We start from the raw sequence: 26731 nt of genomic DNA, 5'->3' as shown, positions 1-26731 counted from the left end.
TTGCACATGCAGATCCTTAAATAAGGGACATTAGGAAGAGATTCAATATTAGAAATGCATAAACAATGGCCATACTTCCAATTACATTGTTCACAAAAGCAAGAGGGTGGAGCTTTTAAAAATGCTCTCCTCCAATTATATCTTTGTTCATAAGCCTTCAACAAGAGGTTTGTAGGCCTCCTATTTCAAAAATTACATTCATAAACAAGACCAATGAACATTACATGCATTAAAACTAATGCTGTAAATCTTTTAAATTTTGCAAAACAATGAAGAGATATATGCAACCTGCTTACAAAAGATAAAATGAAGAATTCCAACAGATTGGCAGGGACACAAGACAGATCTACCAGAATAATGCTTTTTGTCAACATTAATTAGTTTTCTGAACAGAACAAAAAGGTGTGCATACGATTAGCTGTGGAAAGGATTCATCCTTGTAGGCTTTACAACTGCACTTGACAGATGCTGAGGTCAAAATTCAGTCAATAAGAGGATTCTTACCAGTATTGTAATTCCTTGTTCTTTGCACAGCATGGCTATTGCGCCTAGGATAACACTCACCAACACCCAGAACATAGAAAAATTATGTCCTTCCTTATCTGTCAAAATAAAGCATGCCATAGTATTAGGTTTTTACATTTAGAGGTAAAATTAGAAATCTAAATTAAAATTAGAATTTTAAAAACATACAGCATGTAATCTTACAATCTTTTCTGTCAGTCAAGATCTGGATGCATAGACTTAAAAAGCATAGGGCACCTCCTGCAATATGCTGGCATTTGTCCCTTTATTGCAGTCACTTTCTATTCTCAGAGACATCAGAAATCTCCCTATTTGCTAAATGTTTTAGCCAGATTAATTAGAATGGCAGAAGCTTCACATAGTTTCCACAATTCATCATCTGCAAAGGTTAATTCCCAATATTTAGACACATTTATCATCCTTAGCCAGAGCTCTATCATTACTGGCCACTCTCTTCCAAGCTACCATAAGAACAAGAAATTCTTTCTCATAGTTACACATGAAGTGCCACACATGCAAACTGTTTTAACTGTAGTCTTATCTACAAAGGCACAATGAGCCGCTTCTCCAGGGCTGCTGCATTTAGCAAGTACCTCATGTCATTTCATTAGCACTGCAATGGAATGCCATGGAGCTCAAAAATTTCAGCATCTGAGCAAAGAAGCAGTTAGTTCTTGCACTCAGGAAGCAATTTTACAGCAGGGTGAGGAATGCTGGGGTTAAGAGATCAAGAGTAACTACAGCTTCTGCTCAAAGAGTCTTTAAAGACTGCACCATGTAGCTGATTTGGGGCATTACAAGCAGGCATTTCTGAGATTAATATAACAATAAGCCCTACTTCAGCCAAGGTACTATCACACACAAAGTACATGGGTACTTCACATAAAAACATATCTGTCACAACCTCTACTCCACAGGTGCAAGCAACAGAGGGAAGTGCTCTGCTCATTCAGAGGCAGTTTCTTGGTTCAAGCAACATGGGCTCTACAGGCATCACAAGAATCAATCTTTGACTTGGCACGTGAAAAAATAAAGTTGAACTCTACATTCACTAACTGGATCCCCTTCCTACTTTCCCTGATCTCTAGAGCAGTTCTTTCCTACTGCTAATGCAGGTTTGACCTCAGTACTTAAACAGAACTACAATAATGGTCTATGGGAAGGTTAAATGGCAGTAGACACCTACACCTAAGCTACTATACTAGGCTTTCTTTCTAACTGGTTGAGAGAAGGGGACACCTTTAGGGATTAAGTTACCTAATTAAATGCAGTGGTCCACCTTTCAGAGAAGTAGCTCACTCTCTTCACTGATTATAAAGGGAAACTAGTATACTAGCTTAGATGTTGTTTGGTCAGATATAAACCATAACCACAAGCGTGCGTGAAAAGGACCTGCTGACATTGGTCTCCTCTCTTGTTTGAGGCAAACTACTTTTTTTGTGGCAGAGAGCAGTTGTTTTCATAAAAATGTGTAGAAAAACAGGTTTTGAGGTTGCTTCTAGCACTCCTTTCTTATTTAAGACTTAAAGCTTCAACAGTGCGAGTATTAAGATGTTTGAGATTCATCATCGCAATACTTAGCAGGCATTTGCTCCTTCTCCCTCAACTCCAAATTATATCCTCACATTTAACATCAGAGGTGCAGACATTATAAAGTTAAAAGAAAGCCATCTACAGGAAAGAAGTCATACGATCTCACCACCACCAAAACAAAACATGGAAATACAAAGTACATAATGAATGAAGAAACACTGCAACTAAAAATGTAATAGGGAAACTCCAGCTCACATGAGTTATACAGAACAATGAGGGTTGGAGTTCATAGGAGAAGGGGGTTCAAAATTCGTTCTAAGAGTACTGCTAAGAATAAAAGGAACCTGTCCTAAATACATCCTTGAAGGAGCTCTCCAACTCTTCAGATTCTGCAATATAACAGACTGTTCAGCCAATACAACATACAGTTCAGCCAGTTCTTGAGATTCAGTGGGGTTTTTTGTTTGTTTGCTTGGTGTGTTTGTTTGTTTGTTTAATGTAGAAATAAACTATCTACAGAGAATGCAAAGATGGAAGGCAAAGTCATTGACTGTGTTCACAAATTGACAATCGGCCAGTCTTGGTAAGGGTAAAAGGGAGAACAGTGAATAAAACCAATGGACTTCACTGAGTTTACCGAAGTATGCTTTCTTCTACTAAGAGATTTCTTCTTCCCAGAATCAAATTCTGGTGGAAAATAAGTCAGAGCAACTAAGCACTTCTCAGAGAAGCAGTATTGAGTACACAAATACAAATGATCTTAACACAGAAGATAGTGGGAAGTATATATAGTAAGAGACCAGCTGGTGATTCACAAATGCTTTGATGATTCAAAATGTTAAGAGTAATAGGAAAAAAGGAACTAGGTCGAATTATCAAGTGTAACAGCAGCACACACACACAGAGAAACCAACTCCGAAAGCTCACATCACAAAATGAGAAAAGGTAATGTATGTAAAGAACAAAACCTGCAATTCCATAGATATATTTGTAAGAAGAGCAGCAACGAGGAAGGAGTTATTCCAATACTCAGTGGGAAAGTAAATGGACAGTGCCAAGAAAACGGAAGTGTTCTGTGCCTTTTTGCTTCATTTTTTCACAATGAGGTCAGCTGCAACCAGATAGCAAGCACACAACCAGCAGAAAGGGAGCAGGAACAAAAAGCAACAATAGTGAACTACAAGAATTTATAGAGAAGTTTATCTGTTTTAAATTACAACCATTGGTTAAATTTCCTCCAACAGGTCATATACAACCCAGAGTAATCTTTACTGTTACCTTTGAGAAATCACGAAGAACACATGAGAATCCAGAAGCTTCAAATAAAATAAAACAATGCTGACATGCCTGCTTTTAAAGAAGATACAAAAGGATAAGCTAAAGAAACAGAAACCTAAGTTGACTAGTCAAAATTACCCAGAAGAAACCCCAAAACACTGAGACAAAATATTTTTTAGATGAACCTCTAAGACATAAAAGGATATGATTTGTTTACCAAAGACATACAGGCTTGTGCACCCTTAACAAGTTTGAATGTGACACAAAATTGGAAGGAGTGGCTGATAGAGCAGAGGATCATGCTGCCACCCAGAGGGACCTCGACAGGCTGGAGAAATAGGCTGGCAGGAACCTCATCCAGTTCAACAAGGGGAACTGCAAAATCCTGCACCTAGAGAGGAACAACCCCAGGCACTGTATATGCTGGGGAACACCCAGCTGGAAAGCCCTTGGCAGAAAAGGACATGAGAGTCCTGGTGGACACCAGACTGACTGAATATGAGTCAGCAATGTGCCCTTGCAGGAAAGGGGACTAATGGTATCCTGGGCTACATTAAACAAAACCTTGCCAACAGGCCAAGGGAGAGGATCCTTCCCCTCTACTCAGCACTGGTGAGGCCACACCTGGAGTAGCGTGTCCAGTTCTGGGCTCCCCAGTACAGGAGAGCCGTGGACATACTGGGGTAAGTCCAACGAAGGGCCAGTAAGATGATGAAGGGACTGGAGCACATCCCCTGTGAGAAAAGGCTGAGACCTGGGACCGTTCAGGCTGGAGAAGAGAAGGCTCAGGGCGATCTCATTGATGTACATAAATGCCTGAAGGGAGGGTGCAAAGAGGACAGAGCCAGGCTCTTTTCAGTGGTGCCCAGTGACAGGACCAGAGGCAGTAGGCATAAACTGGGTTCAAACTTAAACAAGGGAGAATTAGCTCAGATAGAAGGAAGGAATTCTTTATTGTGAGGGTGGTGAGACACTGGAACAGGCTGTCCAAGGAAGTTATGAATGCCCCATCCCTGGCAGTGTTCAAGGCTAGGCTGGACAGGGTTTTGAGCAACCTGGTCTAGTGGAAAGTGTCCCTGCCCATGGCAGCGGGGTTGGAATTAGATGATCTTAAGATTCTTTCCAACCCAAACCATTCTATGACTCTACGATACTCAAGCACAGGAGGTGCTGTCTGAACATTAGGAAACACCTTTTTACTCAGAGGGTGACCAAGCACTGGCACAAGTTGCCCAGGGAGGTTATGGAGTCTCCATCCTTGGAGATATTCAGAAGCTGTCTGGACATAGTCATGTACAACTGGCTCTAGGTGACCTTGAGGTCCCTTCCAACCTTGTTGGTCCCCTTCCAACATTCTGTGATTTTGTGATCTAGATCTCCTTCTGAAAACCATCATCTGTCTTTGTTTTCTTTTGCAGCCTCAAAAGGTCAATACAGTCACACATATAGTTGTAATACTATGAAAATTTAGCAGTGATTAAACTTCAAAGAGAAAGAATTTCAATTAAGAAACATTTTATCTTGTGATTGCTCCTAAGTCAATACACAACACTCACTCCTCCCGTGCCCCAGTTTACAGAAATCTCAGTAAACTAGGCTAGAAAAATAGATACAAAAGACGATAATCCAGCAACGCCGCCTTTTTTTTAACAGTGATCTGAAAATGTATAGCACTGCATAAGTGCTAATTATTATTATTACGAGATACACACATGCCAACAGAAGTAATCAGTCTAACAAAGCACATTCCCCTAATACAGTGCTGCTTCCCACCAGAAGAATGTTGTGTCAGAAAACGAAACCAATCTTTCATTGGCACCTGTGCCTGGTTGAAACTGGTACACCATATTGTGAGTGGGCATTGTGCCACCCTAACAGATGGACAAAATAGTAACCATGCCAAAGAAATGGAGTACTTGCTTATTTATTTATTTATTTATTTTAAGCTAGAAAAATAAAGTGTTTCTATACAAAACCAAAAAGCGTTGCTCACATAGTCCCTTCTTTAGGAGGACTTTAAGTCTGAAAGTTGAGGGGATTCAATGAAATACCCATATAAATTATAAACAAGCCATGAGGGCTCCTCTACGTAGACTGCCAGACTCCAGTATAAGCATTCCTAGAGCATACACAAAATTTTTTACAGCGTGGAATTGACTAATCCTAAATTTATGAGGAGCCTATTGATGATACGCCTCAACTGTGTCTTCCTAAATGCTAATCCTATTTTGAGAGACCTTATCTTGCAGTTTCCTAAATCCACAAGTCAATGAAAACAAATTCCTTCAAAGTTAGGGATATGAAGAAAATACTACATTTAGAGTGCCAAGATTAATCTTACTTTTAAGTCAAAATAACAATATCCCAAACAATTATTACCAATTCAAACATTTAGGCATTCTGCATCTCCTTCTTCAAAGCTAATTGAGCAGCTTAGGGCTCAGCCAGGTGACAGCTTGGAGCAGTTTAAGTAGCCACCATCTTCAGGTGAAACCCCTTAACCAATTCTGTGAAAGCACCTGCTCCTTTGAAAGTTGAAGCAAAGTAAGTTATGTTGAGCTCCTGCAGGAATGTTTAATTGAAATAGATCAAATGCTTGTATATTCCATTAACATGCCTTGCCTAAGGGGATGGCATCTTCCAACTAAACTACTACAAATACTCATCTAACCAAGTTCTAAGATTTGCCTGCTTGTGAATTGCTAAGCAAAGGAGGAAGAATTATCTAGTCTTAAAAGATCATATAAGAATACACTGTTAGAATTGACTTAAGCCTGAGATCTCCTGTGTGTCTCCAAATACACATTCTACTGCAGTTCAGCAGTTTACTTACTAATGAAATCACAATAGCAAATGCCATTCCTAAACATATCCAAGCAACTCAAACTCGTTACATATAGGCTACAATAAGGGGATCATCTATCCCTGAATTACACCATCTGGGACAAACAAAAGTTAGCACTAATTCTACAAAAAAGGTTTTTGTTTCTGCTCTGCCCACCAAAATAACAGAATTTAAGTAGCTACCATCTTCAGTAATTCATTCTTTGAAAGCACCTGCTCCTTTGAAAGTCTATTTTTTCCACAGCAACTATTGCCTTCCAATGTGTTCAAATATGAACAGCAGTGCACACAGCTGAAAAATCATGTTTAATAATAGGAAATACCTCTTGACCAATGGCAAAATAGCTAACAAACTCCCCATAATAATAATCTCTCTCATACAGGAGACTTAAACATTTTCAATCTGTACAAAAACCTCCATAATACAAAACTCCATATTCACAAAACTCATCCCTACAGTTTACTTCACATGCTTTATTAAATTAGCAATGAACTAGTAGATGATTAACAGACAACTACATAGAACAGAACAAAACAAACACACAAGCAGAACAAAGTAATTTTTAGAAGTCATAGCATATGAGCAAACAGTTGATCCCCTATTTAATATCCAGGCTAATATTATTCGCATGAAGCAAATAATGAACTCCTCATTTTACATCACTCGGAGATCACCAATGCAGATGGCAAATACATGCAACTGGATCACTGTCAAAGTTGAAGACAAAGGAAGGCAAAATGAATACTAAAGCAATTTTAAATCGCCTTATGAATTCCCAGAGAAGCTGCATTAAAATTCAACAAAGTTAATAACCCACAATTCCCTTCAGAACATACCTAAACAGTTGTCAGCTCTTGCTGTCTCCAAAGCCTATGCAGTGGATTTGTCCCCACAGCTGTGTTTTAAAACAGCAGGACAGAATGAGAACAGATTAGTTCTTTGCAAATATAAATGTTCTCCTGTCAAAGATGGTAACATCAGAAACTATATTGGAGAAAAGTAACAGAGTCTTAGAACTTCAGCAAGACGTAATTTAACACACAGTGTGTTAAATGCTTATACTTAAAAAGAAAAAAATAATGCCACAGATTTTGGCTAAAAGAAACTGTCTACCCCAAATTCCACCAAAACAATAAACTACATCAGGCAAACAAGCTGTAGTATATCTTAAGCTTTACAAAAAGCATTATTTGCCTTTGGAAGTTTTCCAGTCTGACACTGATACTTCTTTGACCTCCCGACTGTTTTCAGAATGATATATACTTTCTCCACAGATCCCAAATCCTCCTCAAGAGATGAGTCCTTACTCCAAACAAATAATAATAAAAAAATAAACCTCAGATTTGTTCACCAAGATACCAGGTGAAAACAAGCACTAAACAGTCGCTCTTCTATGACTTTTGTCTCCTTTAGAGAAGACTGAGAATGACAGTTCAATAACTACATCTACGCTACTGAAACAGAGAGATTCCTGGAACACAGCTGTACACAGATCTCACACTGCCTTGCTGCAAGAATAGTCAGGTTCTTTACGGAAGACTTAGATAATCTATCCGTCTGATAGTAGCATTAGGATGCTGCTGGTAACAAAACAGTACTTGTTACTGAGGACACAAACATATCAGTAGTATCAACTCAGGCTTTTCAGTGTTAGTTTGACACTTTCTCAAAGTTCATCAGTAAAAGCACACTGGCAGTAATTATTATGGGTACAGTGGAGAACAGGATTGCCATTTGGAGGGACTGTGACAAGCTGGAGGAATGGGCTGACAGAAGCCTCATGAAAATCAAAGACAGAACTACGCAACAGTCCAGGCTGGGGATTGCCTAGGCAGCAGCTCTACAGAAAAGAATCTGGAGTTCCTGGTTGGAAGGAATGTCCTACAAGGAGCAGCTAAGGACCTCACAGGCTTGCTAGTTTGGAGAAGAGGAGGCTGAGGGTTCACCTGAATGCTCTCTACAGCTTCCTGAGGAGGAAAAGCGGAGATGGAGATGCTGATCCCTTTTCCCTGGTACCCAGTGACAGGATGTGTGGGAATGGTTCAAAGCTGTGTGAGGGGAGGTTTAGACTGGACATGAGGAAGCATTTCTGTACCAAAAGAGTAGTCAGACACTGGAACAGGCTTCCTAGAGAGGTGGTTGATGCCCCAAGCCTGTCAGTGTTCAAGAGGAATTTGGACAATGTCCTTAATAACATGCTTTTAACTTCCGGTGAGCCCTGAAGTGGTCAGGCAGTTGGATGAGATGATTGTTACAGGTCCTTTCCAACTGATATAGTCTATTCTATTTTCTCTCACCCACCCTTCTATTTGCAAATCAATGATTTTCACAGCAAGGCACATCCAGGATGAGCAATGAATCCCACCAAGGCATTTCAAAATCAGTTTTCAGACCAGAAGCATTCTGGCCTGAAACCTCGACTCTGAAATGTCTGGATTTTGGCACACTGCTCATCAGCCTGCAGCAACTCATGCAAGATTCAGAGGAAAGAGGTACTCTGAAGCTTGGGCTCCTCCCTTCAGGCTCCATGCAAGATCTGCTAAAGAACTTAGTAGTGCTGGAAATAACTTTTCATTCTTTTGTTTAGGACATGCCAGATAGGATCCGCAAGAACCTTAAATTGTCACCAGGCTACCCAAAATGAGGTAACTGTTGGAAGAGACTCAAGTATTTAACTTGGATACAAATTGTTAAGTACAAAGAAAGTCTCAGTTTCTTTAAGAAGTTGCTGAGGGAAAATCAGGCAGTGACAGTTAATACTGAAAACTGATCTGAAAGACAAAAGGCACAACTATGCTGGCAGACTGTAGTTTCCCTTGGCAAATCTGCTTAAGAGACACAGCTCTGACCCTATTATGATGTAATGTCCAATAAAAAAACCTAAGTGCTGCTTAGTATCTTCTCTTCATGACATTTTCCTTCTTCTGTATCAATTACAAGAATTTCAGTATAAGAATACTACTAAAATTACACTGACTTCTAAAAGGTATCCAAATGGCCTTCACAAGTTGTCAGAATATTCCTAACCAGAGTACACATCACATTCTTAAATCATTCCTGAGGTGTCCTCCATAACAAAATAATTAGAGTCCTATATGAAACTCTCCAAGGTAGTCCTAAGAATTTGGCTCTTGAGTTCTTCAAGGAAAGATTATTACCCCTGCCATATAGGTCTACCTGTACCAACAAACTGGAAAACACATAGCCAGTATTTTGCTTTGTCTAATTTACTCTAGCATAACCAAAGTACAAACATACCTAGTAAAATAGGTGAGAAAAGAATAAATGAGCAAGCAAGATCCCAAGGCCAATTTTCATAAAGAAATTATATCAGTTGAAAGAAATGAACCCTACTCAAAGCGGAGAAAAATATCAAAAGTGATACAGGAATCACCGTAAATACCATTTGAAGTGCCAATATTTAACTTAAACTTATGATATCAGAAACGTGCAAAATAGTTCCAAAACATCTAAATGCAGGAGCTACTCACAGCATCCCAGAGCTCACTGTGGACTACCTTACCCACTCCCTCAGCCTACACTAAGCTCTACGATGCCATGACTACTTTGTTAAGCTAGATCACCTAAAGCCAGCTCAAGTACCTCTGTAATACACTGCCAACTCTGGTTAAACATTACAGGCCATGTCTATTGAACTGATATTATACAAGCTCTTCACAACATAGCTCCTCATAGGTTCACCAAATGATTCCTGTATCTCCTGTGGCAAGGCACGTTCAGATACCAGATTGCATGTCCTGTACAGTTTTTCATAATCACGAATTCATGTATTGTTGTGTATTTATCAGAGTGCCAAGGTAATTTCTCCATACCTGTATCTGAACTGCCAACCTGAATTCAGTTCAAATAATACAATGGATCTAAAAGCTCACTTGAAAGAACATCTACAATGGACTTGTTCATGTTAAATAGAGCTGTCTTACAAAATCTCTGAGTAGCACTATATTCAGCATGTATATGCCAGCACTTGCATATTCCAGGAATTTAGAGGGCTTACTCATATGAATAATTCTTTACAATTCATTAAAAATACAATTAAGGTTCCTAAAGTTCGTTTCCATTAAGCCATCCCAACATAATGGCATAAAGTGTACTAAAATATTTAAGAATATACATTCATAGGTTTTATTTCTTTCAAAATACTTATTAAAATATTTCTTTATGCTTCTAAACAATAAAACATTTAACAGATAAGCCTATCATAAAACAGACTTTTCTTAAAATAAATTCTTAGTGTTTAACAGGAATTAGGGACAGCAACCCTTCCAACTCTTCTAACAATAAATACCTGCTAAAGCATGTCTGGTTGGTTGGTTTTTTTAATATTTTATGAGGGTATAAGCATTAATAAATTCAAACCATATCAAACTGACATTTTTAGTGTTTTAGTGTCACTGAAATGTATGAATGCAGGAAACATACACAATATAAGATTTAAGGGGCAAACAGAATGCTTACTTTCTCTAAATGCTTTACAGTAGCCAAGGAATGACAACAAAAAGAACAGGGCACACAGCAGGTCTGCTCTGCCAACAATCCCGGCAACCTTAAAAGAAAATAATAAAATAAATAAAATAAAAGAGAGAAAAGTTCAGATTACCAGATTTTATTCTTAGAAAACCTGAGATAAAGGTATACACACATATACAACGTGAAATGTATAAAAGAATATTGCTGTATCACTTTTTTTTTTTTAAACTGCTTTACTGGATTAGTGATACACATTTTTCTAAACCACGTCCTAATTTTGATTGGGTATTGCTTAGTATCAACTAGGTGAATGATATGGCTTTAATTTATGAAAAACTGCTGTTTTAAGAAATGAAGAAGGACCTCACTGGAAAAAATGTAGACTCTGCCCCATTCCATCTGTTATTTTAGATTACGTTGCCTTTCAGTAGAATTTTTAGCAAACATCCTGAACCCCAGTAAAATCTGCAGTTCTGCTGAAATGCAAATCAAGACTGTCCACTTTCAGAAGACAAGCCAGGCTTCAAAGTGCATTCTGAACATTCAGAATAGATAAATAGCTTCTAGCCTGCAGAATCAGGGAAAAAAATCTCCCCTCTGGCAGTTTTTTTGTGTTATATTAATTGATTGCATTAAAGCTACCTTCAAATGCATCTTGTAACAGAAGCTGCACCAATGCAAAAGAAAATGAGAAGCACATTCTGGGACCTCCATACTCCTGATCTGTGCCAATCTATTTAAATCAAGAGCATTCTCAGGGCCATCAACAAGCTTTGGTTCAAGCCCTCAAACTGTATTCACAATAACTTGCTGAGACACAGCATGACATATTTTTGGATCTTCATTCCTCAATTACACAAGTGTCAGATACACGATGAACTTTTTGTGGAAATCATGACATGGGGTTGGCAAGGGACAGTATAGGCCCTGATGCTGGGACCATACACCCAGAGCAAGGGTTATGGAAAACAACCCTTACTTTTTAGTCTAGCTCTACTTCCTGGAGTACTGGGTTCCATGTTTCCAGGAGAAGATGTACACAGAGGCCCTTTGGAAGCAGGGCAGAACACGTACAGGGTTTTTTTCCAATTCCCTTTTTGAGGTGATGTTTCAGGTATTTTTTGTGTAACACACCAGTTGTCCCATTTTGTGAGTGGAACAGAAAGAGGAAAGTAAAAAGATAAAGTGTATCTTCATTTTGTTTAAAGATGGTTGCTAACCTCTCTTAGGAGAAAGGCATTTTTTGTATGAGTATGAACTGATGGAACAACTATTACTACATAACATCAGAGAGAGAAGCGTAGAGGCACAAGAGTAGGACTGAATCCACTGAAGAGACTCTCGCCACTTTACCCTCAGCTTCACTTGATACTGTAAAAGGAGAAATTGTTGGACTCCTAAATGCAGTTCAGAGAAACTTATTAATTTATCCAAAGCCATGCATCTAACTTCCCTGCTTCTATTTCTATTTCATGAAGGAATTACGAGAATTAACTCAATGGTTGTGGACTGCTTTAAAAGGTGAAAATAATGATGAGTCATTCTGTTTCAGGAGCTACTCTCAGCTAATGAGATAAAAGTAAAGGTGAACTGACACAATTTTGAAAATAAATGCCAACTTGTTACAACAAAGAGATTAAGAGGCTAATAACACATATGGCCTCAGATGACTCCAACAGTACAATGTTATCTCAAATGCAGGATCAGGTCTGTAGTCCCTGGTAACAAGGTAAACAAAAAACCCCACAGTTTTAAATTAGCATCGGGAATATTCTTATGTCTGTGTTTCATTTAGTAGTCCATCACTCGTTATGAAAAATAACCATTTTTTAGAAAAGAGAACTATACCACAAGAGTGTTTACATGTAGGTAGAAAAATGACAGATGTTTTTCTTACATAGGTATTGAAAGCTTTAAACTTTTCGAGATCTGTTTTACGTGACAGTTTGTTTTGTGCTGTATATACCAAAATCCAAAGCAGCAAGCAGACAGATTGCTCACAATTTTATGTCAAAATATGTCAACTCATTTCAAAACCAGGATGTCATGATACTTAAAACTCACAGATTTAAAATCATGAAGAATGCTTTTTGAGGAGATGCTGCCTGACACACACTCATGCTAGAACCATAGCAGTATGATGACTGCTTCAGTACAGCAAGATTTATTATTCACCATGTAAATGATCAGAGGCCTTTGTTTACTCCTGGATCTTAGAAGACATATGGTATATAAGCATCCTACTTTTTTCCTCTTCTTCCAATGTTTGCCCAAAGTATGTACAAGTCTTCAAACGTCACATATGCAAGCAGACCACTTCACTTGTAATTTATTTGACATGACCAAGGTCTTACTCACATTTGCCTGCTGATTTAAATATATTTTTAGAGTTAAATGGAATGAAGAAGGTGATTATGGATAATGATAAAGGAGTCAATAGTAAGTTTATTATAAATTTAAGACTCAAGTGAGATTTCTCTTTACATGTCAGAACATCAAAAGCACTGAAGACTTGTTTTACTTCTCTCTGACATCTAGAACTGGTTTTGGAAAAAAAATACAAGGGGCCCTTCTGACATTAGCACAACATGTCCTCACAAAGAAGTTATTCTGCAGGCAAGCAAACACCAGAGAATGATTGACAGGATGTGTTAGCCACACTGCCAAAAAAGGTGCCAAATTACTAATACATAACTTTGCACCATCTCTAGGTTTCCAATACATGCAGGGTCCCCAGTCAGTTGAGAGGCATAGCTTTCCATAACCTCTTCCCCATCAATCATGTGCAAAGCAAATGAAAAAAAGCCAAAACCACAGCATATTGTGAATAAATGAAAAATCAGTTCCACATATATATAATAAGGTGCACTGAGGATTCAGTCAGTGTTCATTACTAGCATAGAGATCAAAGTTAAAGTTAGTACTTTTTCAGTAGCTTAGTCCTTCCAAACTCTAAAAGAAATTACTCCTGCATTGCAATTTTTTTATATTTCATTTATTCATTATTACACGATCAAGCAATCAGGGACCACATCCAGCAAACCCACTGGCATAAGGCCATAAGATTTTCTTAGCTGTGAGTGCAAAAGAGAGCTTTTTTTTAAGAAAACCCTATCTCCTCCCTCTTCACTAAAATTTCCACACAAGGACTTTGATCTTTGCCACAAATGCGCCATGTTTCTATTCTGTATCTTTACAGCTTCAACTTCCAGCCACTGTTACTCTTTTGTCTGCATTATTAAAGGGCCCGCTACCATGAAATCTGTGTTCTTCACATACATAATTACAGACTGTGATAAAAAAAATAAATCCTTTAATCTTCTCCTTCATGTTAAAATATAAAGCCATGGAGTTTGATCTCTCATGACATGGGATGATTTCCAGTCCTTTAATCATTTTCATGGCTCTTCTGAGCTCTCTCCATTTTTCCTAATGTCGTCCTTGCAGCACGGATTCAAAAGTGGATGCAGGATTCTAATACGCTCACATACAGAGTTCATACAATGCTCCTACTCGAATTTTGTATCTCCTTGTTTTTTTATCAAAGCAAATAGAAATGAAAAGTAGTTAGGGAAATTCAGTAACTAGGGAAGCTCTGTAGTTTAGGGCTATCCTTCTTTAGTTATTGTACTTAAATGATTTATCTTCCTCAATAAGGTCCAGCCCTGTGGAGTCACAATCTTTTGAATCTTTTGAACATACTAACCGTAACATTTGATGGTTCTCATAAGACATGTGCCAAGAAAAGTATTAAGAATATATAAAAGCAATGCGTAGAGTATAAGACTGTCAGAATTAATTATTCAAGTGGTCAAGAACTTCTAAGATATAAATCGTTGGAGCTCATTATTCAGTACTTACACATTCGGTGTGCACTGGATGTACAGCAAACAGCAAAGCAGCTAGAAGAGATGTCTTTGGAACCAGGTTTAGCCTTCTTCCTTTATTACTGAATTGCAGTCCACCCAATAATATCGAGAATACATCAACCATCAACACTGAGATAGTACAATGCAGTATTATATTGATGACATGAAAACCAACTGGGTAGAAGCCTCCAGCAAAAAGGTAATTAATTCTATACAGAAACAAGAACATTAAGGCTAGGAATTACATCAGTGGTTAGAGATATGCAAACAAAAAACCTAAACAACGCCATAGCAAGATCACACTAAACAGCACCACCCTCCTTTTTCCCCCTCCAAAAAAAGCTGAAAAAACCCCATCAAATCCCAGCACGCATGTTATTACCACTGAGCCAATACAGTCAAGCTAGAAACAATGTCCCGATCTTTACTCAAAGGTATTCATATGGGATACCATATTCAGCATAATAGCTATCCTCTCCAAAGACATATGTTAATGCTATTATGTTAATCATACCTGTGGTTACTTAGAAATGACTTTTGGTCAGCAACATAACTTCAATGTTGCAGTGCAGGAGTGTCCTTGTGGAAAAACCCCAAGTCTACTGGGGGGATACCCTTGGGCTTAAGAGAAACTATGTCCAAAACCAACTGGATGAAATTATTTTAATTAAATCCACACAAAGAGGAAATTAATATGCACTGAGACTATGATTTCCACCGCCATTCTAGCTGAAAAATGTCCTAGCATGTGGACTGGCAATGTGGAAACCATCTGGGTACAATTAGTATACATCCAGAAAGTAGTCAGCTAGCACATCTTAGTAACTGATCTGTGAGACTGGTTAGAGAGAGATTTAATATAAGTGGCAGAACCAGAAGGAAGCATAAGTGAAAATTCAGTCTAAAACCCTATTCAAGATAAGAACTCTGGTAAAATGGAGAGGGAGAAGAAAAGGGAGAAACATCTTGTTATTTTCCATACACTTTTGTCAGTAGGCGAGATATACAGAAACTTAGTGTGAATAGGGAATTTTATACAGTTCATTTGGTCGGTCTGCACCTGGTTTATGTGAAATCTATTAAAAAACTCTAACCTGTTATAAATGTGATGCACATAAATTGGAACTTAGGGAAATTAAGAAAACCAATTTCTTACTTGTGAAAATAGCATTTTATGGACCATCTTCACATGCTCATCTGTATTTTCAGATATAGTAATAACTGTATCCCAGTTCGCTCTTTAAACTAACCAAGATGTTACTAGAGATGGAATATACCAGAGAGACCTTGAAAATAAAGGAAAGCATGTGCTGTGTAATGCACTGAAAGCTTTAATAGGTTTAAGACTCTGACACTTTCTATTCAGTTGCATATTTTCCTTCACGACAATGTGAAGAAAGCCCAACAGAGACTGAAACCCACAGTGCTAAGTACTTAAAACACTGATACTGCATTCAAGAGTCAACGTTTTTGCTTGAATATGAGAACTAAGAGTGGGAGTGCTTCTTCTGCAATCATTTAGTCCCTGGCCCAGACTGGACACATCTGCAGAACCAGTGCCAGGTCCCCATCCACAACACTGAGTTGCATGGGGAAAATAAAGAACCTTAAGATGAGTCCTCAAAGATTCTCTGCATTACTGTGCCCAGTTTCTACATGGTCTACTGCTTGCTCAAATCTTTGTGCAAAAAACATGAGCTAAGCATCTACACAACTAATCCTCATAAACATGTAGTTATTTGAGAAAACCAGCCAGTTATATATACAGGCAGACATCTTCCTCACGAGGATTCTCAGGCACAAACACCAAGTATCAAAGAGGGAAGAGGTGGAAAGACTGTTCAGTGGCCTAGTGGCAAAAGGCTACAGTAGATTGATGCTATTTATAAAAAAACCCCATTTAACAGGTCACCAGAAGGCAGAAAACAGAAACTACAATAGCAGTATAAGTGGCAGCATGGCTCAGTGAAGGGAACGTACACCTCTTAGGCCTCAGATGATGTGACCTACATATTGAACCACACTGCCCCCAGTACCAGGGTATATAAGAGCATAAGATGCAATCTCTGAAAGGTACATTGAAATACAGAATGTCAAAATATAATATATATTTTGGGGAAAAAAAACAATTTGAAAATTAAAATTCAAATTGAGATTAAGGGAACGAACAGGAAAATCATATCCAGGAAAGGTATCCAATGACCCTCCAGATACTTTGTCATTCTCCTTTTCTGTTGCCTCCTGCCTATTATCAGTTGAATGAATATATGTTAAAAAAAATTCAGACCATGATCAAAAAGACAAGTCTCACCTGAAAGTTAGGACAGTTAGTGGTCGATATGACTTATGACTGGTATTGCTGCTGAGTTTGCTACCCCAAAAGTCATGATGCCACAGGTCACCAAGTGGGGTTTCTGCCCTGAGGTCCTAAAAGGAAACATCAGAAATTACCAGATTCTTAACATTTCTGTTTTATTCAAAGCAGCTAAAACACAAACAAGTTCTAACTACTACAAGCTCATGCTAGCATGGACTTAGCAGGTGCTTTCTTGCCTCACTGCTGATATTTGACAAGTTTGCAATGAAGGTCACATCTTGGATGCCTGTCATCATAAAGACCAAGATGCTTGGATTCTGTAAGTAGGTATTACTACATGAAATTTAGTACAGCTATATGTACTCATATCAGTTGATAATCTGGTTAACAGCTGAGATACGAAACACAAAAAAAACCCCCTCCGCCTTATAGTTTTGCAAAAAGCCTTTGATGTTAGGTCTGGGTTATTTTGTGAAGGAGGCCAACTACAAACTGCTACAAATACCTATTTTTCTACCAGTGTCAGTAGCACAACTACTAGTGAAAGCAAGGAGACCAAAGATAGAAAACAACAATTAGCTCTTTTTAAAGCCTTACTTTGCACAGGACCCTATCCAAATTTTTTTTTTTCCCCTCTCTTAAATTCTTAGTACATGAAACCAAGAATCAGAATCTCTACTGTTTTAAAAGATTAATAGCAAAAGACAGAAAAATAATGAATTATTTTAATTTGGGGTGGGGTAGGGGACTAATAAAAAAAAAAAAATTAGCCACTGCAAAGGAAAACTCTGCTCTTTCCTTTTATCTTAAAGCCATGCTGATAATGAAAAAATCCAAATAACCTAGACTACTGAATGGAAAACATACACTTTGGAGAGGAAAAAATAATGACTTTGGCAGCATCTGCCTGTTTTCTGAGAGGACAAGCTAAGAAGCTCCAACTAACATATTCATCTTCTACTTGCCCCTCTTACCCTACTTCCCTGTGGCAATTAAATACAATTTATGCTATAGCAAACGTGCAGGTTAAATACACTCAAGACAGAACCTAACAATGAAATTGTACTAGCAAATTAACAGCTTTCATATGAGTGTAGGTATTACACCTTCAATCAACCACGAGTTACTCCACACCCCACCCACCTTCTGCTCTGAAATTCTTCATGAGACCAACAAACCAAAGCAGATTCTCTTCATCAGGGACCACAGTAATAGGACAAGGGGTAATGGGTTTAAACTTCAACAGGGGAGACTTAGGTTAGATATAAGGAAGAAGTCCTTTACTATGAGGGTGGTGAGGCACCGGAACAGGTTGCCCAAAGAAGTGGTGAATGCTCCATCCCTGGCAGTGTTCAAGGCCAGGTTGGACAGAGACTTGGGCGACATGGTCTAGTAGTGTGAGGTGTCCCTGCCCATGGGACTAGATGATCTTAAGGTCCTTTCCAACCCAAACCATTCTATGATTCTATGCAATACAAACACAAGCGACAAATCAGGTTGCTAAACCCATGAAAGGTTTTACAAAGCCTGGTGTGCTATGCCTTATTCCTCCTACATCTCCATCTACTTACAAGACTCCCACATTACAATGCTCTTGGATCACTAACTCCAGCTCTTCTCAAATGCTGCTACCATCTCACTTGCTTCTACGGTATTTTGAGCACCTCTTGCGGTCTCCAGTATCTTCCGTCTCATCCTTAGCTAGCATTTTTGGCCTGCCAACAAGGCAAGAGAGAACATATACCACTGCTAGTACAGCCAAATGTCTGGGGCATGCTGACTGGCTGCTGCTAAACTGAACTTAAAATAACTCAGTTTTTCCTGCTTCTCTCAACACATTCTGACTTTCATCCATACAAAAATAAAAAAATTCCAAGATTTATTTCTATCACTTATAGAATCATAGAATCAACTAGGTTGGAAATACCTTTAAGATCATCAAGTCCAACCATTACCCCAGGACTGTCAACTTGATCAAATTTGGACAGTACCAGACAACTGGATTTAAAAAAAAATAGAAAGGAGAAGTAAGCTAAAAATCCTACCACATTGTCAAATGAAGTGAAGCATTCACTAACAGGTTACTAATCAATAAACAGAAAAGAGAGCAGAGGTAACATCGTAGTCTTTGAAAAGTCCTATACTGCAGCTGTTAATTAAGGCATTCTCAGGGAAAACCTTAAGAAATCAAGACTCACAGGGGATCCTATTTGAGCTTAAGAATTATCAAGGTGCAAAATTCCTTCACTCTCTCACAGATGTTTCTACTGCCAAGCAATAGCTACAAATTTCTTTCTTCTCCCAGCACTAATTTTGGCCTTAGGCACCTAAATTCCTATCCCATTCCTTACTGGTATGCACACACCTCAAAGTGCACTCTCGAAGCTGGAGTGCACTCAACCAGGAGGCCACTAAATCAATATAGCCTGCTTTTCCAGGGGCAAGTTGGGACTGGGTTGTACACCAACATCTACTACAGTCTTTGTATTCTGCAGAGGGTGACTGTTAGTGGTCATTGTGGTTTCAGACTTCAGGTTTTTCCAGCCAACACCACAGCTCCTTATGTAGATTTGCCAAAGAAAGGGGCTATGAAAAACATTTTCTTCTTTTTGTATTAAAATTTTAAAAGTATGTCTTCTATGTCACAGATGGTCTTCAATAATGAGATGTGAAATACATTGGAGATGTGCAAGGCTAGATTTCCCTTTCCGCTAGAATCAGCCCTTTTGTCTTCCATAGGAAGCATGCAGGAAAAGCTGAATACACAGAATTCTTAGTGATTACACTTCCATATGACCTAAAAAATCTTCAGTCATGTATCTTGCTCTTGTATCCAAGTTCTGTGAGAAAAAGTTTATTATGTGAGTTTTCCCACTTGGTAGACTTACCCTAAAATAGGAATGATTTGCTCTAAGAGACATGGCTGTTTAGAAATTACATATGGTTTTCTCTTTGAGAACTGAATGTAGACAGCAAAGAATCTCTAAATATTTGATTAGCAGCAGCTTACAGCAAACTTCAATACTTGAAGAAAGGTCAGGTTTTCTATATAAAGGCCTATGGAGATGACATAATGTGTCTGAAACTCTTCTTAATCCAACTGTTTGTCTTGCCAAGCTAGTAAATAAATAAAAAGTCACTGTTGTGTACCAGTTAAAATGCTGCTTAAAACGACAGGAAAGCACCTGGAAAACAGCATGGAACCCCAATATAAATCTAATAACAGAATGTTCCATGATACAGTAGGCATGGGGTCAGCTAACTGTATTTTTCACTAAAAAAGAACATAAATTGAGAGATTTGGGGGGGTGGTGGCAGCTAGTAAATTAACAGAAAAGGTCACTGTGTGGTACCCAAGAAAATACTGGTACAGTAATGGTCAGTGAATCTACAGAATTACTTCACCTGCTGTCTCTCCTATTGAATAGGAATAAAATAGGCTATACTTTTAATAAACCGTGCCTTTGCTAGATGCTTTTCCTCACCATTAAGCTGGCAAACTCACTGTCTCTGCATTTTTCTTGTGGGTTTTGCATTTTCATGTATTCATGACCCCTGTGTTAAAATGATACTGTCACAAAAATCTCATTTAATTTCTAGGGAATAATAGAGGATTTTGATGTGAAAAATAGAATAAGCAGCACAGTTTTTCAGACTAGGTATGAGTTAATCTATTTAAGCAGTTGGCTGAATTTCTCAGTATTGCCAACAGCTATAACCCTGGTGCAGGTTGTTTTGTTGCATAGATAAACTGAAACATTTTGAAAGTAATGATTGACACTGCACATGAAGAAAACAACCTACCTTGTTTCAGTCTTTTGTTCATTCTTTCAGGAAATTAAAATATTATAATCATGCCCAAAATAAAACTATGCAGAACAAAACATCGCCAAGAGCTGTGTAATTTAAAATATAATGCTTCTTAAAAAGAAAAAATAGTGTCTATAGTATTCTCTTAGAAGCTTTGAGATTTATTTCCAATTTGGCAGATGTATTTTCCCCCCTCACATTTATAACTCAAGGTATGATGACTTAAACAAGCATAATACAAATTTGTCTACGGAAATAGTGATTCTGTGGGGTTCTAAAAGGCACATTGTGATAAGCTGCCTCTAAATCTTGTGCAAAGGAAAAAAAAAATGTGAATTGTATTCTTCTAATGATATGAGTTTCCAGATTATCATCCTTGTAACCCCATGGCTAAAGGAAAACAGAACCAACAGATGAGGGTGATTCTTTTTAGCCTGTGCTTCTCTTGCCAACCATTTAACATTCCAGAATAGAATAAGAGCTGCAACACTAAGACCCACTCATGAGCACTAACTGCTGCATGTGATTCTAAGAAGTGTCTCAGCATTTGAAGACACTCAACTGCTCGCAATTGAAAAAATCTCAGCTAGAGGCCTGTTTGAATTGCATGTTAATTTCTAAGCATTCAGGGATTGTTCATTGTATGTATGATCAGTTTTAAGACAGAGCACAAGAATACTCTGCCTCTATTTCAAAAAAATACTGCTGTCACAGGAACTTTTAAGGGGGAAGGAGCAAAAGGAAAAGGATGTTTTCCTTGCTCCTATAACATTTTAATGGTATAAACCACAGCTGGAGAACCTCTGCACCCTACAATCACTTAGTGATGCATTATGGATCTTGTAACCAGAGTAAGTTTATTCATTGGGTTTATTCATCTGAGAAGATAATGAAAAAATCTCCTATTAACATCAACAGGTACTAGAAAAGTCTACTCCATACTCTCACTGACTTAGAAATGAGTCTAAAATTAGGTCTACAGGCAGGCTTGATGTACAGGTGCTCTGTGAATAAGTGTTACTAAACATCACATCCAGCTTTGCTACAACCCTAGATAAAGCTGTCTTAGATGACAAGCAGACAAATTCCTTCCCCTTGAGCAGATATCAACACTTGTTAAGCAGAGCATCTCACTTGCAAAAGAATAAAAGGGGACACAATCAGAGGAGGGAGGGGAGGAAGCTGTTTAATTTGTTCACTCTCTTGTTTACGTACTAGAACCCGAGTCATGTTATTCAAATAGCTTTACGAATAACATTTTGCTAAGCATACTTATGCTTCTAGCTTTTTGGTAGAGCACTGCTGCACACCGTGTTTGGCAACCTTAAATAAGGCTTACTTCAAAAAAAAACCCAACCCAGACACAATAAAACAAAACAGAAAAATGAAGTTCAAAAAAAATGGAATATCAGAAGGAAGTTCTTTACTAGGTACTACTGAGATCAACTGTTGTCATTATATCTTTTCCTATGACCATTTATGTCAAAAGGCACAGGGCGGGGGGAAGACAGACAAACCTTATTATTGATGATGGCTTCAGAATCATCAAAGACAAAATCTCCATCATAGCTGTTAGCAAAACAGAGGAAGGAAATTAATGCCACAACCATTTTAGCCCAGTATGATGGAAGGATGAACCACGATACGTCATGGTCCAGATTAGGTTCTGTTTGTGCCATTCTGTGAAATGCTTGTTGCAAGTTGGGAGCTTCAGCATTATGTTGGTTGCAAATCTGAAAGAGATACATACAAATGCACAGTTATAGTTGCATTTCACTAAAAAGAAAAACTAAAAAAATAAAAAAAATATGGAGAGTGGGGCTGGGAGAGGAGACTGAAGTTCCATACGACCTAATATTTTTTCCTCTCGGTGCATTTCATAATTACTGGAACATATCTAAACATAATTCTGTACTTCAAATGTGGAAGAAAGGCACAGATTCTCGTGGTTGAGGTACAGAGATAAAGTCAAGAAATTCTTAGATTCCAAGCTAAAGCTTTGGCACAGGCAAATTCTAAAACCTTGAGCAAATCACTATATTTCTGTTTCTTACTATTCTTTTCTAGTATAACAAACTGACATCATGGGGACTGTGGAGCATTATAAAGTTCTTAAGAAAATGATAAGCACTATAATTTCCTTCCGAGTGTGAAAAACAAACATCATCAATTGCAAACAACTGCAAAAGAGCTCAACTCTCTTCTGTTAATTGAATCAAAGGACCTAGTCTTACACATAGCCCATACAGAGAATTCATACAAACATCTCAGGTAGACATATACAAATAGCAGGTAATGGACTAGGCCGTATCTCAACAATGCAAACGATAAGACAAGAAGACACATAGTGTTCACGAGATCACTCTGCATGCCACAAGCACACTATAGGCTAAATTCCACTGCTGTTTTCATGGGCTTACGAGGTTGTTGAGGTAGATGAAAAAGGCCATGCAACCCAACAGCACTGAGTAATACACCAGTGTGGAGGTACTAAGGCTGGAGGTTTACTCATGAGCCACCTTTACTTGGAAGGATCCCTTCCGAACCTCCAAAGCCAGCCCTCTGCCTGGACAGCTATTCTGCCTCTGCTTCTCTGGTGCTCTGACAGTATTGTGAGTGGTCTTATTAACAAGTGCTGCTATAAATGGCAGGGGGAGAGGTTACAAATGGAAAACTGCAGTAAAAGGAAGGCAGAATACAAAGTGCTTACTTATAAGCCCCAAAAATGATAAGCACATACAGTAGCCCTGCTTCATACTTTCTTATTTACTGGCTTTTAAAAATCAATCATTGCACCCTGAAAACACTGCATTTAATGTCTTCATGCAATCTAGGCAAAAGCTCCAGCTGTTTGGCTTCTTGAACAGACCTGACCATTAGAGCTGCTAAAGCAATTGCTTCGTAGCTTTCTGTTTGCAACGCCGAATTCCAGTCTCCACGTATACCCTGTCTCTGTACACACACATGCACACGGAGAACAGGCAGTACTCCCTATCACACCAGTGCCCCTTCTTGCTTTGGGGACTATCCAGCAGTGCTCCCACATTCAGATAAAGTGAGTAACATCGAGCTGAGCAACCTGAGAGTGAATGGAGCTCCTCAGCAGAGCGAAGCAGACCAGGAGCTTCAAGAGCGAAAGCCTGGCTCAAAGTAACTCGCCCTTGCGCGCTTAGTTTGACGAAAACAAAGAATAAAAGCAAGGCTGCTAAGCAGAGGGAAGGGTATTGCATTGATCGTAACGGCAAAAACACACCACCAATGCCCACTACCCAATTAAAATAGTTAATCTACCCCAAAGTCATTCTGCCCTGAAAGTTTCTCCCATTACGCTTGCTCTATTTAGCTGATGTCCATCTGCTGCCAGTCCTCTCCCCACGGTCTAGACAAGGAGGCCGGCTCCTGGGGGCTCCCTTAGCAGAGCAACGCGTTAACCGCCCGGGCGCTCTGATCCCCCCCGAGGGACCGCGACCCCCCGCCGCCACACCCCCCGCTCCGAGCGGCGGCACTAAGGGCTCTCCCGCTGCCGACCGGCTCACACGCGGCTGCCTCGCCGCCCCTCCAGGGAAAGGCGACCCCGAGTCGGCCCCACGGAGCGCATCCCGACACCGAACCCCCGCGGCGGGAGGCGGGGAAGGAACGGGGGGATGGAGGCACGGCTCCGGTACCGCGCGTCCCGCCGAGAGGCTCCCACCACAGGTCACAGCGGCCGTGGTGCGCGGAGCCCCGCAAACTTAAGGCCGTCCCGGGGAAGCAGCCAGCCCGGGAGGGCGGCAGGGGCGAGGCTGCGGGGCGGGCGAGCCCCGCCGGTGTTTGGCGGCCGCCCTGGCCCACTCGCCGCTCGCCCTTTGTCCTGGCGGCGGCCCCGCCGTGGGGGTGTCCCGTGTGCCGTCCCGCCCCTCCCCGCGCCGCTCAGGCCAGTTCCGCCAGCGCTCCTGCCAGCAAGCAGGGCAAGGGCAAACCCCCCCGGGCAGAGCAGGACGGGCCCGGGCGCGCCGCATGGCGTTACCTGCGAGGAGAAGGAGCCCGCTCCGCATCTCCCACCCGGGTGCGAAACTGTCCCGCCCGGCGAGCTGGCCCCCGCCGAGCGGCCGCGGGGGAGGGGCCGCGGCGGCTTCGCCTCCGGGAAACATCCTCAGAGCCCTATTGGCTTCCTCGCCGCCCCACCCCTCCTTCTCCCCGCCCCCCAGGGGCAGCTCCGCCCTTCCATTGGCGGCGGCGGCGGTGACGCGCGGCAGGCCGGGCTGGGGAAGCGGAGCGAGGCGATCCGTTGAGGTGGCCGCGGGGCCAGTGCCGGTCGTCTGTGCCCCTGCACCCCGTACTCCGCGCCGCTCCGCCTGGCACAAAGGCGGGGGACGGGCGGCCTGCCCTGGGGTCAGCCAGTGTGAGCTGCCCGCCGCCCGTACCGCGTTCCCGGCCGGCCGGCGCTGCCCCTGCGTGGCGGCTGTTGTCCCGCGCACCTGGCCGCCGCGTGGCCGTTACGAGCGGGTGAGCCGGCGGTGCGGGCGGCTTCGTGGGGTGCTTTGCGGGGTGTCGCCTGGCCCCGGGGAGCCTGGCAGCTGTGGAAGGGCGTGTTTCCGAGCCCCCCGCTCTTCCCTCAAGGGCGGGTTCCTGCCGTGGCGGGCTTACACGGAGCGAGAATCTCCCGTGAAAAGAAGGGTGGTAGCGCGGAGTGGGGGGTTGCTCCCTCGGCGCCTTGTGCCGGTGCTGCGGGATGCCTGCCCGGGTGAGCGCCCTGGTCCTGCCGGGCTTGCAGCGGAGTGCTCCTCTCATGGCAGATACCCTAGGGAAACAATAAGAAAACCGTTTTCAGATGTACTTTATTCATGCGTTTCATCATCGCGGTTTTTCTTGAAAGAAAGTGTGATTAAACGCTGAATTACACTGCCAGATGTTCGGCGGAAGCTTCCCTAAAACCCAGTAAAATCTTAATATAGCGAAATCGGATGAGAAATCCTGGCCGTGAGCCAGGCAGAGGCATATAATTTGGAATTTTTGAGAAGTTTGCATTATCAAGTGTCAAACTATCAAGGTTATTTTATAGCTCCTTCGAGGCTTTAGCTCTCCAGTAAAAATTCTACTTTGGGAGGGCTTCAGTGGTTGCCACCCGCAGTTGTCTGCTCGACGCCGGCTCTGAAACATCTGCTGCTACAACATGGACAGCTCAGCTGCTTGTGAGGCAGCAGCTGAACCAGCACAATTTCCAGGCTAGTGTAGTATTCAAGTACATGTGAAGTTCCTGCTTTAAAAATGGTAGCCTGTAACTTACGCTTGTTTAACAGCTACCGCAAAGCGTCTGAGGCGCTTTTGGATTGGGGAGCAGTGGAAAGCTGTTGGCCTGCTGTCACCAAGCACTCAAAGCTCTGTTCCCTGGTCACAAGCTTCTTGTCCCTTTGTTACACGAACTAAAATAAATACACCAACACCATAACCTGCAAACTAGTAAATTGTGCCTTGTACTTTAAAATGATCTTGTCTGTTCTGGCTATGTACCTGAGTTAGTGATATAGGTGGGCATAATCAGTAAGCTTTTTATCTCATAATTTACAGTTATAAAATGGTGGAGTTGAAAAATGTCTTCATAATTTTTTGGTCATTTTCTCTTATAAATGCAAGATAAAATCTGTAACAGCATACTTTTTAGGTTTCTACTCCTAAAATGCTAAGCATTGAGATTTACATCACTTCCTAAAAATGGCTGGTTTGCCATGTGAGTTCATGAGGAGGAAGTAGTGGTTGATGGCTGCCACATTTTCTCACTGTTTCAACTTACACCCCCCCAAACTCCCCCCCAAAACAAATTCTTGTCAGCTATCTTTCCAGTCTTTTCAAATCAACACTCTTCCTGAGATCACAGTGTTCATAGACATTTTAAATAATTCGAGCTTACTAATGGAAGGGCCCCAACTCAGAAAAGAGGGACCCAATTTAGGAGAAAAAAAAAAAAAAAATCCTTGATTAGGAAAGGCAGTCTATCATGTATTTAATCTTCTGTCTTCTATAAATTCCAACCAAGTAAATGGAAATTTCAGTTCATGCTTAAGTTTGCGCGTATGTAAGAATTTA

At 40.5% G+C, this 26731-nt stretch overlaps 1 protein-coding gene across 4 annotated transcripts in view; it reads right to left on the bottom strand.

Annotated features, from left to right (window-relative positions):
* Positions 1-24771, bottom strand: part of TMTC4 (transmembrane O-mannosyltransferase targeting cadherins 4) — a 53372-nt gene extending 28601 nt beyond the window's left edge. For 2 of the 4 annotated variants that reach the window (XM_030476854.1, XM_030476856.1), the window contains exons 1-6: positions 24675-24771; positions 22186-22401; positions 16853-16968; positions 14534-14750; positions 10661-10748; positions 505-602 (exon numbers count right to left, since the gene is read on the bottom strand). In XM_030476854.1, the coding sequence (XP_030332714.1) occupies positions 505-602; positions 10661-10748; positions 14534-14750; positions 16853-16968; positions 22186-22347 (681 nt within the window). In that variant the 5' untranslated portion in view covers positions 22348-22401; positions 24675-24771. Of the gene's footprint in view, positions 1-504; positions 603-10660; positions 10749-14533; positions 14751-16852; positions 16969-22185; positions 22413-24674 lie in introns of those variants that run through there. The other 2 variants (XM_030476853.1, XM_030476857.1) reach the window with 2 other exon arrangements.
* Positions 24772-26731: the final 1960 nt, after the last annotated feature.

The sequence above is a fragment of the Strigops habroptila genome, chromosome 2 (genome assembly GCF_004027225.2).
Source record: "Strigops habroptila isolate Jane chromosome 2, bStrHab1.2.pri, whole genome shotgun sequence".
NCBI lineage: Eukaryota > Metazoa > Chordata > Aves > Psittaciformes > Psittacidae > Strigops > Strigops habroptila.
Note: the sequence above shows the minus strand (reverse complement) of the source record. Positions and strands in the feature narration are given on the sequence as shown.